This window comes from Rhinichthys klamathensis, unplaced genomic scaffold, assembly GCF_029890125.1.
Source record: "Rhinichthys klamathensis goyatoka isolate OS25496 unplaced genomic scaffold, OSU_Roscu_1.1 h1tg000009l_1, whole genome shotgun sequence".
Classification (NCBI taxonomy): Eukaryota; Metazoa; Chordata; class Actinopteri; order Cypriniformes; family Leuciscidae; genus Rhinichthys; species Rhinichthys klamathensis.
Genome location: NW_026606562.1, coordinates 1,854,559 through 1,871,805, shown reverse-complemented (window position 1 = coordinate 1,871,805; position 17,247 = coordinate 1,854,559). Strand labels below are relative to the sequence as shown.

At 37.4% G+C, this 17,247-nt stretch overlaps 1 protein-coding gene across 2 annotated transcripts in view; it reads left to right on the top strand.

The window, feature by feature from the left end:
• The window catches only part of tsc22d2 (TSC22 domain family 2), a 32,605-nt gene extending 19,114 nt beyond the window's left edge, over positions 1–13,491 (top strand). For both annotated transcript variants that reach the window (XM_056260539.1, XM_056260540.1), the window contains 2 exons: positions 11,957–12,008; positions 13,022–13,491. In XM_056260539.1, the coding sequence (XP_056116514.1) occupies positions 11,957–12,008; positions 13,022–13,294 (325 nt within the window). In that variant the 3' untranslated portion in view covers positions 13,295–13,491. The remainder of the gene's footprint in view (positions 1–11,956; positions 12,009–13,021) is intronic.
• The last annotated feature ends 3,756 nt before the right edge of the window (positions 13,492–17,247 follow it).

The window sequence follows — 17,247 nt, the reverse complement described above, 5'->3', positions numbered from 1 at the left end:
AGAAGCATGAGAATAATTGTTATAGATCATTAGGACAAGGTTATTTTATGTTTAATGCTTGTCCTTAGTTTGAGGTCTCTCTGACAGTATTTCTGGTACAGGCATCAGTGCAGATAAGCAAAGCGTGTGCTCCTTATTTGACTATTAATCCTGCTCTTTTATTTCCATCCAAACACTCCATTACTTTTAGTTACAGGCAGTTTTCCATGAAAATTGTTTTGTTTGAGAATATTTGCATGTCTTTTTACTCATTTGTTTGCATCAAGTGCCAAATTTTTTTTTTTGTGTAGAATTAGTTATTATTGATAGAGATAATGATTCCATCAGTTATATCTGTGAGTCATAGCTGTCCCAGAATTACAATATATTTGTAAATTAATGTAGAAAAATGGTAACACTTTAGTTTAGGGTCCAATTCTCACTATTAACTAGTTGCTTATTAGCTAGCATATTACTAGGATATTGGCTAGTACTTATAAAGCACATATTAATGCTTTATTCTGCATGGCCATATTCTACATCCCTTAATCACCAATACCTAAACTCAACAACTACCTTTCTAACTATTAATAAGCAGTAATTAGGAGTTTGAGGTCTGACAAAGGTCAGTTAATAGTGAGAATTGGACCCTAATCTAAACTGTGACCTGAAAAAATTTAATCTAATCTTTGTTTGGCAGTCAAAAAAAGACATTTTGCAGAAAGTTCAAGCTGCCCTTCTCCATGCAATGAAAGACCAGTCAGTTATTCACTGCAAATCTCCCCCTCTTCCATAACTTTCAGCTTCTTATGGTGCTTTATTTTAACAGTCTGCTTATGTTGTGGTGAAAAGAGCAGGTTGGACAGTTTGCCTAATATCGCTCTTTTTGGTTCAACGGAAGACGGTCAGATTTTGTTTGGGGTGCTGATCCTGCATGTTTACCCTCCATTTCTCTTTTTGTAAAGACTTCCTTACTAATTCAGACTATGCAGATTATTCAGAATTCATGTTTGACCTTTTTTTCTCTTGGATGAACTGCATTGACTGGCTAATTGAAGCACATTGTTGACCGCTTAAAAAATGACTTGAGAGTCAAGAGTTCAAATAAGAGATTGTTTAATTTTGGTAATTTTAAGTATTTTGCAAATTCAGCCTTGCATCTTGTTTTAAATTTGAGAAAGAAGAAAAAAAAACAAAAGAGCAAAGATACGAACTAGTTTCTATAGCGTGTCAAAGTAGATCAAGAAGCTCCTTATCCAACATGTAAAGTTCAATTGTGCATTTACATCTAAAAATAGACAGACTTTGTTAACGACAGAACTTTGAACTGTGTTATGTAGTCAAAGTAAACAAAATATCCAGCAAAAATATCTGCAAATAGCCATTTTCTCAACTGGGATGATTGTCAAGGGAGACCTTGACAAAAACGAGCTGTATACTTCCCAGCAAATCCGTTTGAATCCAATTCATTTAAGAATTTTTATGATTCCTTTTAAGTAGACGACTAGCTTCAATCAAATCAGTGTATTCTTAGAAGTTGGGTTGACTGTAAAAAATAAAATGGCTACTTAAGACACTAAAGCCCCTTTCACACAGAGATTCTGGAAAATACACGGATAATGCAGGGCTTCAGACTAACTTTTTTTTCTAAGAGCGCTGTTGCCCCTGACTGAAAATTTTAGGAGCACCAGCTGAAAATTTAGGGGCACACCTTAAATCAGCTTGCAATGCAATTATTCAAATTTCCCCCAAAATAACTGTAATACTGACAAATTCTTTAATAATAAAGAGACTTAACGTACAGATATGCAGTTTAATTTTAAGTTCACAGGGCTCCAGACTCAAATTTTGAGGGCAGCATCACCTCAAATGAGAACTCACACTGAAAAAAATTCTGGTAGCACTGGGGCTGACAATAAATCACGAAGCTTAATTTAGGGTGTAGATGAAATTAACTTTTGTTATTATTATCATTCATAATGTCTTAATATTAATTAAAAAACAAAAGGAGTGAAAACATGTATATTAAGGAGTGAACATAGCCAATAAACATCCTACTGTTTACAATGGTATTTTTTTTTTAAATCTTTAAAAAAAAAAAATCTTAAAGTTTTTAGTTTTAGGATAATCTTTGAAGGATGAACAAAAAATGGGTTGGTCATCAAATAAAAAAATTAATTAAAAAAAGCATTTATTTATATATGATATTATAGTTTTGAAGTGCTAGAAAAGATGTGTAGGCTGCGTTTGACTATTTCTGTCACATTATCATATTTATGGTTAGAGTTACTTACTACATTAGCCTAAATCCATGGTGAATGTTGCTGATTTGTGGACTGAAAGCCTTCTATAAGTTTCCACGTCAGCACTGTTTGATCTGATATCTATGGTTTATAACAGAACTCTGCGCCGAATGGGAATGTTTCACACTGGATCTCGTAGCGATGATGTTATTAATTCTGAGGCGAATTCAATGGATTTCTTCACTGGATCTCCTAGTAACAGTGTCGCGTGAGCGAGATCGGCCCGCGACTGGCAAGTTCGGGTCTTTATTTTACTGTCAATGGTTCGCGGCGCTGCTCCATTGATATACATAAGAAAGGTTATGCGCTGCTCTGTCTATTATTGGTCCGGAATAATTAACGGTCCGTGAAGCATAAATGAGTAGCGTATTTTCGTTCCCCTTTCATTTTGTTTGCATTCGCTGCTTGGTAACGAGTCGATAGATCGCTCATTGCTCAGACGCACATAGCAGCTTGTGATATTTGTCTCCGCGTCTCCTTCCCACAGACACGCGCGCTCTCTATTCTTGTCACACTCACTCATTCCGGATTCATTGACGCGCCCCTTACACGCTTAACCATGCGTTTAACGTGAGGCAAATTTGGTCGCACATGTGCGACTGGATGTAAAATTTGTGCGACACTCTCCAATTTTAGTTGCAAAATGCGACCATTTGGTCGCAGTCTGGAGCCCTGTAATGTGTCCCGGTATCGTTTGATTTTGGTTCATTTCACACTGCCAGTGATTTCCCGGGAATCTGTGAGTGCGTTCACACACACCCCGTAAAGACACGTGACGCCAGGATGCGTCGAACGATCTCAGCTTCAGGATAGTAAGGAGCTCCCTGGTCTCTGCTTCATTCCAGGTTGTAGACATTTTTTCGTTCTTTCTTTGTTGATGACGAACACAAACTTTCTTTTAAGAGCAACAGAGTCGCACGATAACTACGTCATTGCGATGGCACGTGCGTCATCACTACGACACACCCCTTACGGCATTGGTCCTGGCTTTTGTTCACACAGGGCGCGTTCCGGGACTGATCCCGGCAATGTTACTCAGTCCCCATCCCGGCATCGATCCCGGCACGTGTTTGCGTTCACACAGAAGGCACTCTAGCAATTTTACGGCAATTTCCCGGGATCAATGCGCTGTGTGAAAGGGGCTCATGTAAGACACCTCTTTTGGACACCATGTGCTTGGCATTAAGTATGGGCACTTGACTTTGAGGCAGTCGTTGCCTAATGGTTGGAGACTCAGACTGGAAACCCAAAGGTTGCAGGTTTGATTCTCAGTACTGGCAGAAAATGACTTGAGCAAGTTTCCCCAATCCCTCCCCGTGCGCTGCAGTGAATGGCTGCCCACTGCTCCGGGCGTGTGTGTGTGTGTGTGTTCACTACTCACTGCTCCTAATGTGTGTGTTCACTAACTTGTATGGGTTAAATGCAGAGAACAAATTCCAAGTATGTACAAATTCCATTCTTGGCCTTTACGTCACTTGACTTGACTTTTGGCATTTGCAGTGTTGACAGCTGACTAAGTGTATGGGTTGTTGGACAGTTTGACAAGCAAAGTAATTAAATTTTAGATTGATTCATTAATGAAATAGTTCACTCCGTCAAACCTGTATGCATTTCTTTCTTCTATTGAAGACGATTGAAAATATCGGTAACCAAACAGTTGATAGTATTTCTTTCCTACTATGGAAGTCAATGGGGTCCATCAACGGTCTGGTTACCCACATTCTTCAAAATATCTTGTTTTGTGTTCAACAGAAGAAAGAAATTCATACAGGTTTGAAACAACTTGAGGGTGAGTAAATAATGCCAGATTTTGAAGTGAACTATTCAATTGAAAAAGTGTTTTCATAGTGTAGAGACTCATCAGCATATCTATCCTAATTGTCCCCATTAAACGTCGAATGCCTGCAGATTTAAATAAGCTCTAACTAAGCCACTACATGCACATTGGCGATCTGCAGGAGGCGGCTGTTGATGGAGGCGTAACAGGACCACGGGCTGATCCGCATGAGTCCACCAGCGGTAGGAGGCCACTGATGCTAGGCCAGCTGTGTCCTGCCCTAAAACATTATGCAACAGCTCAACGAATTAATTAGCGGTGTTTCTCAGGACTCTGGACTTGTTTACAGCTATTGGGTGTTGAGGATGAATCACTCATGGCTTTGATTTGGAGCTGAAGGAATTACATAAACTTCACATGCCTTACAGGGCATCTGGGGGAAGAGACCCTCTGAACCACTACGGCACTTCAAACCGCGGTTTGACTGCTGCTTTTCCTTTGTATTTCTATGTAAACATACGCTTACATGCTTTTATATATATATATATATATATAGGCCTAACACTCATATGTATATGCTTGACTGTTGCACTTGCATCTTGCTTTTTTGCAGCATCTCACACACCACATGCCATTCTGAAATGCAAGGGCTCAAGTTAAAAGTTTCTCGTAGCGATGCATGAAAATTTTGGCAACAAATATTTTTTGAGGGCCAAAATAACTGGCTGAAACAGTGATGTTTAAAAGCCCTGATATACTCACAGCGGAGGTCTTTTTTGTTCCTCGTTTAGGGTTAAATAGAAGTTGGAAATACCTTTACCTTTGAATCATATTAAATCATTACTAGAATATGTTCAATTGTGGTAAATCATGCTAGAACAGGATAAATCATGGTGAATCATACTAGAACTTGGTATATCATGGTAAACTATGGTAAATCATGGTCTATTCTATCTATGATCTCAGTGGTTAAATGCCAAAAAAACCAAATTAAACCAAAATCGAAACCGAAAACTTTTTTTCTGGGGGGAGAGAGATTTTTAATTGAATGAATATATGCACAGCGTGAGAGCGTGTTAGTGAAGAGCGGCTCTGTGTGATCAGTAACGGCGGCTCCATCTCGGAAAACACTGGGAGTTTTGCCGCTTATAACGTGCGTTTGAAAAAGCAACATGCGTCAAACAGTGCGAGTGAGTACTTTTTCACGGAGTATAGCGCTTTAGCGGTCAAAAACACACACAACTATGTCAAAAGGATGATTCTTGGCGAGTATCTCTGTAAACACAGTCGGTTAGGCCTGTGTCTTAAACACACACGAGCAGCTGATAGAGAACGCACAACAGTGTGACGGATCCGTGCACTAGCTCTTAAAGTGACAGCTGCTTAATGGCATTAATGTTATTAAAAGATAGCTTTAATAGTAAGGAATCAGGATTAATAGCATATGTATTTAATTTATACAAGACTAAAAGACTGTCCAGTGTTATTACATTTGATTACTTTATTCAGTAGTATTTCTGAATACTAGAGTTAGACCTACTCAAAAAAACCTCTCTATTTCAGTTGTATCTTTATTCTATATTTATTAGAGGTGGGGCGATATGAGCAAAAATTCATATCACAATATTTTTCACTGTCCGGACGATATCGATATTATATTGCGATATGAGAAAAAAAAAATTTGGAATCACATTTTAGTACACCTTTAAATTACAGGCAAAATATGTATTTTAACCCAATAACTAGAAAAAGGTGAGGGATTTAATTGGACATAGACCTGAAAAATCTTTTTTTATTGTGCCATTGTTTTTCTCAAAAAGTGCAAACGTGCAATATGAGGTAGGCCTGAATTCACTAGTTATCTCTTTCCACTTTTTAGTTTGCGGGGGTCAAATAATTCCTTCGTTAATAATTCGTGAGATGAGTAACACTGGAGTTTGGTTTATTGAATACGTTATATTATAATCAATAAATATGAAATAGAGTGATTTCAGAGAGGTTTGACACTTGATTAATTGAAGACAACATTATGTTAACCGAGAAGTTTTTGTATACTGACCAAAAGAGAGTAGGCTACATCCTGCTAATTTAGTGGTGAGAATTTAATTGTTGTTTTTATAAATATTGTTGTCCATTTATCGAACTTCCATACCTCTTATATAGTAATTATATATTACTATGTATCAATTTACTAATGCTCGGACACACGCGGTCTCTCTCGCTGTCGATCCCGTCCGGCGCCTCATAGACAGACGCTGTGTGTGTGACAAGACGGAGTGACACACTGTCACAGTGACAGAGAACGAATACACTGCGTGTTTTAAATAGCTTAAAAAAATAGTAATAATAACGAAACGCATTATGTGGCGGCCGGTGTTGATTCTGTGGCGCAGCGCCACGAATTAGTGTGTGTGTGGTGGGAAACACTGGACTGTTACCATGCTCTCAGTGTTTGATTATTAATGCCTGTGCATCACGCGAGTTGGACACAAGAGGAAAAGGTTAAGTTCAGCCTCGATTTTGTATCGTCATTAGTAGTGTTATTTTAACGTTGTAAAGAGTACCAAATTGAACAAAACAATATAACTGCAAAATTTGAATTTGTGAATATCTAACGGTATTCTCGGTATCGCAAAATCCATATCATGGTACAACATAATACCGGTAGTCACGTTCATACCGGTATAGCGCCCACCGCTAATATTTATTTGTGCTACTTTTTACATTTAATTCAAAGATTGAAATCAAGCTTCCTTGTGTTGTGTAAACTCTTGAGCAACAAAATTACCCCAATTTTACCCCAAAATGTGTAATTGATGACAGAACAATAAAACCTCCACCAGTAAACACAGACTTAATCATAGAAACTGGCAACTTTTATTTTTATTCCAACTATTGTAACCCATCGTGAGGAGCTGGATCTCTTAAACATATACTTTTAAATTGTGTTGGTTTAAGTTCTATTAGCAAATATTGTTTAGCAAACACTTTTTAAGGAACAGCGTCAACCCTGAATCCAAAGCAAAGGTTTCATACCTTATATACATTTTTAAATTGCTCTTCTGTAGTATTTCAACTTGTTAATCTCCATGAAAATTGGCATTAAAACACCAACCAACTTCATCATGAGGAAACAATTTTAAAAAACAAGTTTGGACTTGAGATGGAAATATATATCTTTTTAATATGAATTCCCTGTGAGTTCAGAAGAATTTGTTGTACATGTTCCTCTCCACATATTTCCATGTTTGTTTTGCATTACTAATTCCAGAGTCTTTTCTCCAGAACTGAATTTCCCCAGTGTAGTCATCTATACTGGAGGAAGTTAGCTGGAACGGACTGGAATTCAAGTTTTTTTGTTGTTGTTTGTCACGATGCAACATGTAGATATAATCCACTACATCACACTCATAAACCATGCGGTGTAGAACGAGGTAACCAGATGTTATGTCAACTGATGTTGCAAGAACTACACGATCCCACGACTTGCAGCTATTTTATGCTCATTCATACTAACGAATTCAGCAAACAAAGTCAGGGTCCGAATTACCTTTTTGGCTCACCTGCCACGGGGACTGGTAGATGAGAAAACTCACCAGACAAGCATATTTCTTTACCGGCCAAAGTAATAAACAGCCTTTTTGTGTCACACATACATTCATTTTTGTCATTATATTTCTGGTCTATAATTTTCCATTTTTATTTACACGCATATTACACAATTTACACACATTAAAATAACATTTTTGTGGTGGTGCCTATGAAAATAGTTCTGTACAAATGAAATGTATTAATTGTATATTTAATCAAATATATGCAATAATAATATATTATAATTATTTAAAAAAATTAGTTTTACTAAGCAAGAGTGACAGAAAGTTTGTCTTTTCTCTTGGTTACTTTTTTTTTATGTTATTCGTCCCCATTTTTGTCTGTGGGTTTTCGTTTCCAAAGTTGTCTCACTCTTCGGCGTCAGTTTGATGACTTCCAAGTTAAGCCACTGCATTTTCTGGCAACAACTAGCGCACATTCAGTGAGATTGGGTCATGATTGTTTTATCTGATTAGTTTCCTAGAAAGTAGACCTCTGGATCTTGTGGAAACGGTGTCCCCAGAACTGTGTGCAATCCGGAGAGTCTTTCCAAAAGGTCGTATTTGGGTAAACAACTCGGTTTATAGAGTCGGTTGGTGTATATGTAGACTGGCACACACAAGGCCAGTCTTCTTGGCAACACGCGGGGGGTCAAAGACGCAGTGGCCACTGGAGGCGACTGGATCCATGTGGGGTTAATTGCAGCTTTCACACCTTGTTGCCTTAAGAGCAGAAGCGATGTTCCTGCTTTTTAATGCTAATGCATTCATGAAATTAGGATTTGCACATGAATGGCTCTAATCACCATCAGCCATTTAATGGAGGATTCTTGTAGACTAATATATACTTGACAGCACATTTTCATTTCAGAGAGTTTACTGCCTGAAGGAACGTGTTGGCTTTATTTGCGCCACGGATTGGGAAAGTTTAAGGCACTTGATGCGGCATGTTTGGGTTAGCGTGCCTGCGGTCCAGTGTGCCGTTACTGTCGGAGTAACACCAGGATAAGTCCTGGAAAGCATGTTGTGTACCAGAAATGTCTTCAGCTTGTTTTTAGGAGCACCGAGTACACTAAATTAAATTGGAGACGGGTGACTTCTCGTGGTCCTCCTCCTTGAATGCACCACACAGATACATTTGATTGAAAAACATTCCATTTATCAATGGCATTTTTATATATTCCATGTTTTTTTGGGGTCATTCCTGGTATTCGGTGCCATTTGGACATCATAAAATGTAGAAAACCAAAAAAAAAAAAAAAAAAATGTTTGTGTTGTCAGGATAGGGTGTCGTAAAGCACTCGAAAAAATATTCTAGTCAAGCTCGGGTACATATATTTTACCATTTATTAAACAAATATGTCCACCCTGTTAGAAAAAGATACAAATAAAAGGCATTTTCTGTTTACTTTTTAAAGTAATACAAATATTGATACTCTTGTAAATTTTCATTGTTACTGAATTATTAGTGTTTTTTGTGACGATTTAATGCAATTATTGTAATAATAATAATAAAACCCCCCCGGCTTAACAGGGTGGACAAGTGGTATAAAGGATGGATGGATGATTTCTTATCGCTCATGGACAACCAGTTACAATTATACTTTATTTTGTAGTTACAATATGTAAAACTTTGACAAAGAACTTTAAATGCACTTCTTCAACTTTAAACATAAATTCACTTTCATTTTTCTACTAACTTTTTTCATATTTCCTTTAACAGGGTGGAGGTACTAAGGTTGACCACATCAAAATTGAAAGATAAAGTTGGTAGAAATAGACCGTTAAAATGATTGAGGATCTCACTCGCCCAAGTTGATTTCCTTCCTAAGAAGTGATAACAGCTTTTTGATATAGTGCCATTTAATTTTTTTAACTTTAATTCATAGAGAAAGTAGTCAAAAATAACAGGGGGACAGAGGAAAAATGCTGATATGCGGTGGTTCAAAATGCTGTTATATGTCTCGTGTTTTTAATCAACTTCAATATGCGTAGAGTTCATAAGGTGTTATTTATGACTAAGACAGTGTTAACATTGAAATTGTTCAACATTTTAAGGCAGTAAGATCATGATCTTTACTGGGGACACAAAAAGCATCGAATCCCAGGAAAATGACCCTTTTGTGTCTGTTTATATTCTGTTACGAGTTTAAGATTCAAGGAATGCTGTTTATTCACCTTTAACCAAACTGAAGTGGATTTCAGGTTTGTGCATGTTAACCATCTGTATAAATAGTAACTACAGATCTACTTTTCCTTTGTAAACCTATTTAAGCACATATATCGAAAATAAAAGATTTTTCTTTTCCCCCCATAAATCTTCATGTGTAAGATGTGTTTACTTAAAATGCATTGAAAAGTCATCTGTATGGTTTGTGTGCAATATACATGTTGTTTAATAACACGATGAAGAAGGCAGGATAGAGAGGACCGAGTTCAGGCATAAACTGAAGCGACGCTGCTGCGCATGCGCGCCTCCGTTTCACAAACACCGAAGCGTGTGGAACATGCTGTCGACGTGTGACTCCGCCCCTCCCCGAAGCCACGCCCCCTCGAGACACAGATTCCTTAAACCCCGACGAGCGCCTTCACTTCTACACACACTTCTGCATCTGAGACTAACCGCTCACTAACATGCGCTGCAAGATGAGCTATTGTCTTCCGTACTCGCCCGGATCCTCTCCCACATACTCCGCCAGACTAACATCATACAGGGCACGATGCAGGTAAATGTTATGATTTCATAACGGAATTAAATCGCGCAATGTTTTCTATAGACAGACTCTGAGTTATTGATTTGTCGCCTGATGTGCTTTTGCTTCGGGTGGCTTTTTTACGAAAATACACATTTTTATTTGTTGTGTGTCTATGTAAAAGAACACAATTGTGAGAGGTGTATCTCTGTAATATGATTATTATATTAGATTAGTTCATGTTGGGTTTTTTGGGGAATGTCACGTACAGCGCGAACTAGTTGCACATCTAAAGCCTTGTATGAAAAGTGCCGGTTGCACGCTTATACTAAAACACGTATGCAGCACGTTTATATTTATTTATCGCTCGTTTATATTAAAGCCTTGATGGTTTTGAATGTGCGCTAGATCTCACTCGAGGCCAGCTGGACCATCGCAACAAAGAAAAACAACTCGAAATGTGTCTGATAAAGTTGGACAGTTTTAACGCAATGCTCATGACACAATATGATGTCGATGTGACGCGCGTCTTCATTGATAAAGTTATTGTGTCGATTGTAAGCAAGAACACGTGTCTGTGAACCGCTACTAACAACATTGAAGCGTGATTATTATTATTTTTGTTTTATCCGGTTACTCTTTTATATTGGTTACTAATGGTTTTGCCAACCTAAACGTGTCATTTTACATGCATTTATAAATATGGTGCCAGATATGGTAAATCAGACAACATCAGTTAAATTAAAGTCTCTCTGTAGTCAATAATTTAATCTTTGATCACCAAAGTGACACATTTAAACGTGGAAAAAATTATTCATGCCTTGAAATAGCTTGAATGTAACTCTAAACCCGTGCTTCATTTAGTAAAGGAGTAACCATGAATATGCAAACTAAACGCCTCCACTCACACACACACACACACACACCAGCTCAGAATGCCAGATCCACTTTACCGTAGTAAACGCTGCACAGCGGCACCAAAAGCAGTGGAAGAGGGAATTATACAGTCGATGACACCAGTCAGAAACACCAGCGATTTCAAACCGTGTCTTTTTTCCACTGCAGTTTTAAGGAGAAAACACTCAGCAATGCTGTCGACACATCAATTTGCACATGGTTTGTCTTAAAGCATATTAAAAACACAACATATACATTTTAAAAACGATTTTCATGGTGCAAGAATTGTAAAAAAAAATAAAAAAATATTGCTTTCAAGGTCCCTGAGGTGGACTTAATTTAGCTTGAAAGCAATATATATATTTTTTTTTTACAATTCTTGCACCATGCAATATTATCACACCTTCATAACTTTATTATTTATGCTCAAATTCTGAATATGTTTCTTAATGGGTAATGGAGTATAGCGATGACAGGTTATGAAAGTGTGTGTGCACGCCTGATGTTTATCTTGTAGCACTGAATGTATGGTTTTATGAGCACAACGAGGACATGTCATCTGGATTTACGGTTCTGAGGTGATGCACATGAATAGTTGGCAGGTCGTCAGAAGTGTGATTAAACTGATGTGGTGTAACCGTAACGTGCCCGACGGGACTTAGAGATCACCAAATACATTTTTTTTCTAAAGCATTGTCTTTTGTTTTTGTCCTGCAGTGCCTCTGGTGCCAGTGTTGTGGCCATTGATAACAAAATAGAGCAAGCTATGGTGAGTATTTTAGTTCTTTCTTTACAAATATATATTTTTGTTATTTTACTTGAGGCAAAAAGGAAAGAAATGTCAAGGTCATAGGTGATTTCATTGAAGTAGTTTGGAGTAATCTTTGATCACTATTTATTTAAATTAAATACTTGAATGAAAATGCTTCACTGCTTATTGATATTTAAAAAAATGTTGTAAGCAAAAGCGAAGTTATGTGGTGTGACCAACATACAGAGAATACTTGTCAGGAAATTATCATTTATGATCCCCTGAAGACCTTCATGCGTCAAGTTCAATAAATCTCAGATGATTTGACGTTTTTATGACAAGGTTAGTTCAGGTTGTAAGGTCATGTGATGCAACTCCCCAAAATATAATGATATTTAGCTATTAATTATTCGTGACATATGTAATCTATACTTAAAAAAAAAAAAAAACAACTTGTTTGTTGCACCAAATGACATTTTTAAAGCAGTTAAATGGTTAGTTCACCCAAAAATGAAAATTATCTCATTTACTCACTCTAGTTATTAAAAAATATCCCGTCTCTTCCAAGCTTTATAATGGGAGTGAATGGTACGTGAGATTTTGAAGCCCATAAAAGCACATCCATCCATCATAAAAGTGATCCATACGCCTCCAGGGGTTAATAAAGGCCTTCTGACGCGCAGCCATGCGTTTGTGTGAGAATTAAACCCATATTTACAACTTTATAAACTATAATCATCCATATAATGCGTATGGATTACTTTTATGATGGATGGATGCACTTTTATGTGCACTATTCACTCCCATTATAAAGCTAGGAATAGATGGGATATTTTTTAATATAACTCTGATTATGTTCGTCTGAAAGCTGAAAGTCCAATACAGGAAATTATGGGATCATTTTAATTTTTTGGGTGAATGGCATAAAAGCTGATTAAATACATAAGAAACCATTGCGAATACAAAGAGCCCATTTCTAAGCGCTCGCCCCCGAAACGTGTATCTAACCGCGGCCCTGCTCTTCTCTCCAGGACCTTGTGAAAAGCCATCTAATGTACGCGGTGCGCGAGGAAGTGGAGGTCCTGAAGGAGCAGATCAAGGAGCTCTACGAGAGGAACTCGCTTCTGGAGAGGGAGAACGCAGTATTAAAGTCCCTGGCCAACACGGAGCAGTTGACCCAGCTCACCTCCCAGAACAACATCCCCGGGAGCACGTCTCCCCAACAGACGCCAGCCAACGCACTCCTGCAGGAAGGAGCCGAGCTCGTGGCCTTGCCCCCACAGCCCAACGTGTCCACGGCGTGAAGACCTCGAACGCGGGGCTCCGGAGACTCGCAGAAAAACTAAACAAAAACCTGCAAAGGAGATTTTCGTTTGCCACTTGCGGAGAGCCATGCTTCGACTATCCTCGCTGCTTGGCTTTCCCAGTATTAGACAATCATTTTGGGAGAAGCAAATTTGGTTTGGCTCTTAAGATTGCCGTTTGGTGCAGGCGATTGGGAAAGTGGAGATTTAGCTGGAAGCTAACAATGGAAATGGAGGGTAACTAGCATGGAAAAGCTTGGGAGATCGGTGTGTTTTCCAGAGCCGGTGTGCATGATTAAGTCCTTTCGTCTGGTTAGTTTTACTGTTTGCATATATTTATTAGAGGGCTGCTATTTTCATAATGTAAATTGAACAATGTAACAGAGGTCTATTATATCTATATATATATATCTATATAGATATATATAGAAACTTTCTTTGGGTTTCTGAAATGTAAGATAATAAGTTTTAGGCAATAATGTCCCCATGGCACAGTTCCAACACTAAAGGTGATTCAACAACGTCGCTGATGCACAAGTCCTGTACAGGTGAATTGGTTTTGGGGGTTTGAATGTACATGTGTATAGATTGTAAAGTATTATAAGGATAGCCAGTTGTACAGGTGAGCATCAGTTATCAAGTGTTTTTTCTGTTGGATTTTATTATATACTTTCCCTGAGTACTTAAATTCTGAAACGTTCTTTATTTCCAAATCTGGGATGGATGGGATGGGGGGGAAGAAGCTGTGAATTTGATCATATTTGTAACCAAAGAAGAAAAGCTGTGTAAATTCGTTTTGCTTCGCACATTTTCTCGCTCGCATTTTTCTTTTTTTACTTTGTCACGTCAAACGATCCTTTGTTGCTGATTAGCATGTTCTGCACACGATCTATCAGACCATTTTCTTACCTCATGCTTTTTTTTTTCTCTTCCTCATTACAATAACTTAAGCAGTCTGTGAACGATGTTTGGTCTCTTGGAAAGTGAAAAGTCCCTGCAACGCGCAAAACAAACAAATTTGAGCCATCTGTTCTCATTCACATGGTGTTGTACAACTCGATACACAGACAAATGTTCATTACATCGCAGAAAATGTACAAAATAAATTACGATTTATATTCCCAGGTGTAGTTTACTCTTATTCTTTCAAAGAATAAGTCATCATAAATAAAAGCTGCAAAAGTGTTTGCAGTTCACAGATGTCATTTAGCTATAAGTCCTTTGTTTATGTCTTTTGTGCCTCTTGCACTATTGATGCAGCGATCTGGTTTATTTCTTATTTTATTTTTGTTGCCCAGTTTGAGCCAAACAGAAATATTGTACAATCAATGTACATTGGTCTGAATTTTTTATTTTTTTTTGTTAGGTTTGCTTGGTTTTCTTTTTTGGTTGAAGGAAATGTAGTATACAAGCAAAATGTATTGTACTTGATCACTGAGCCTTTGAGAATATCTTAAGAAACCCTTGTAATGTGCTGTTTTGAAACGTTTAGTTTTCTGTCAGAAATAAATTACTGTTCCATTGAGAACTAGACCATTTTAAATGTTTTCTAATATTCTTGTGCAACACACACACACACACACACACACACCTACCTTTACAAGCCAACCACTAAAGAATTTACTTGGAAGAATGTTTGTCCTGCATGTTAGACTTTGGTTTTAATATGTACTGTATATTAACTGGCATGAATTGCTAACTTTTTAAAGATGAGTTTCACACACACACACACACACAAAGAATTATATTGTTTTAAAAACCCTCTGGGCTTCTTCGGTCAAAAATGACCGAAACAGTATACGTTTTGAAATGTTTAATTTTTTTGCTTCATCGGAGGGGGATGAAACTTGGTGACTTTTGTTGTATTACCTATGTGAACACACAAAAAAATCAAGGAGATGATTCGGATATGTTAAAGGGTCTTAAAAAAAATAGTCACACTTAGCTTCCTTTCGGTCAAAAATGACCGACATAGGAAATGAATGGGAAATACGAAAAAATAGGAAAACTCAGAGAAACTTTTGGTGGTACAAACTACTGATCAGCCACTGTGCAGAAAAAAAGTGTACAGCAATGAAGGGGTGACACTCTAAAACATCAAGAGTGCAAATAAGACACCTCCCCCCCCCCACACACACACACCCACGCACACAAACACACACACACACACAGAGAAATGAATAGGAAAGACTGTAACAGCAAATGTTGAGAAAATGCTAAATAAAATCAAAATTTAAAATAAAGTACAAAAGATAGGCTACTCTTTCTTGCTCAAATGCACACACACACACACCTCATCATGTCTAAAACAACAATATGAATCAAAAAGCCTTTCTATGTTTTAGATAGGAAGCCTACAGGCGGTTACGGACATTACACACATTTATACATTTTTACTTATCTAAACAAAAAATAAAAAAATAAAAAAAGTAGTCTTTTAGCATATCTAAATATATATCTAAATAAAAAAAAACGAATAAGAAAGAGAAATCATGTCTAAAACAGCAATAGGAATCAAAAAGCATTTCTATCTATTTACATAGGCAGCTATGGGCAGCCTACAGGCGGTTACGGGCATTACACACTTTAAAACATTTTTAAAGCCACTGGATGGCGGTATTCTCACTTGATTTTTTTTTTGCCTGCTGCCAGCATTATATTTTAATGTGCCACGTTGAGTTTTTGGATTTTTTTTTTTTTATTATTATAATAATAAAAAAATAAAACAAATTCTAATGGAAAAAATAGCTCGTAAAAATTATATAATTAATGCAAAGTATCATAAAAATCTTTAAAAATTCTAAATAATAATAAGAAAATATTATTGAACAAAAATATATTTGAATGGTTTTCCTGGGGGGGAAAAAAGTTACATTTTAAGGCTTCGGTCTTTTTTGACCGAAAGGAAGCCAAGTGTAACCCCTAAACAAAGAAGCCCAGAGGGTTAAATGATAAATGAAAAGTACAGAACAAGAAGAAGAGGTTCACACAACGCATCACGAACTTGAATGAATTTTAAGGTATGTTTACACGACAGCGATGAACTAAAAACGGGAAGTTTTTTCTTAACGTTGTCAAAACGATCCCGTTCACAGGGATCCGTGAAAACGACTTAAAAGCGCTGTAGTATTCATGGCATGTCAGTAGTTGGCGACGTCACTTTGTAAAGAAACACTAAGCGAACAGGTAATACACATGTACATGACGTCACCGTTTTCACAAATTCATGTTTTTGTAGTTTACATGGAGACGATAACGGTATAGTTTTCAAAAACTTGCACTTTGAAACCCGTTTTCAAAATGTTTGCCTTTTCAGGCCGCCAAAAACCTGTTGTCGTGTAAATGAACAGCCAAAACGCATAAAAAGTTATCAGTTTTTAGTTGAAAAAAGTGTTGTGTAAACAGCCCCTCGGGGTACTCTTACCGTCAACTATGTTTTAAAAATAGAAAAGTTTTTCGTTTGCGATTTTCGCATTCAGAGACAGCGATGTCAAAACGATCCCGTTCACACGGATCTGCGAAAACAACTAAAAACACGGTATTATTCATGCCTGGCCAGTAGATGGTGACGTCACGTTGTACAGAAACAGTACGGGAATTAGTCCCACACACAAGAGCGTTTAAAGGACAAAACCTGACCAATTTCTTGAAAATAGACCCGAACAATGTTTTGAGGTGTGGTAACCGTAGTATAAGCGGAATAATTGACTGCGGTTCGTTGAATTATTAGGAAATAATGCACACCCGACCCGAGGCGTCGTGACCACATAACCACCCCAGTTGAATTATTAGAGAATAATTCAACTGACCGGAGTCAATTATTATACAGTAGTCAACATTTGAAGTGGATCAAAAACAAGTTAATCAAAATTGTCCTTAGACAAGAACGGGTATTGTTCAAAATTCATGTATAACTTTGATGAAAGGTTTTGATACACTTCAAATGTTGACTA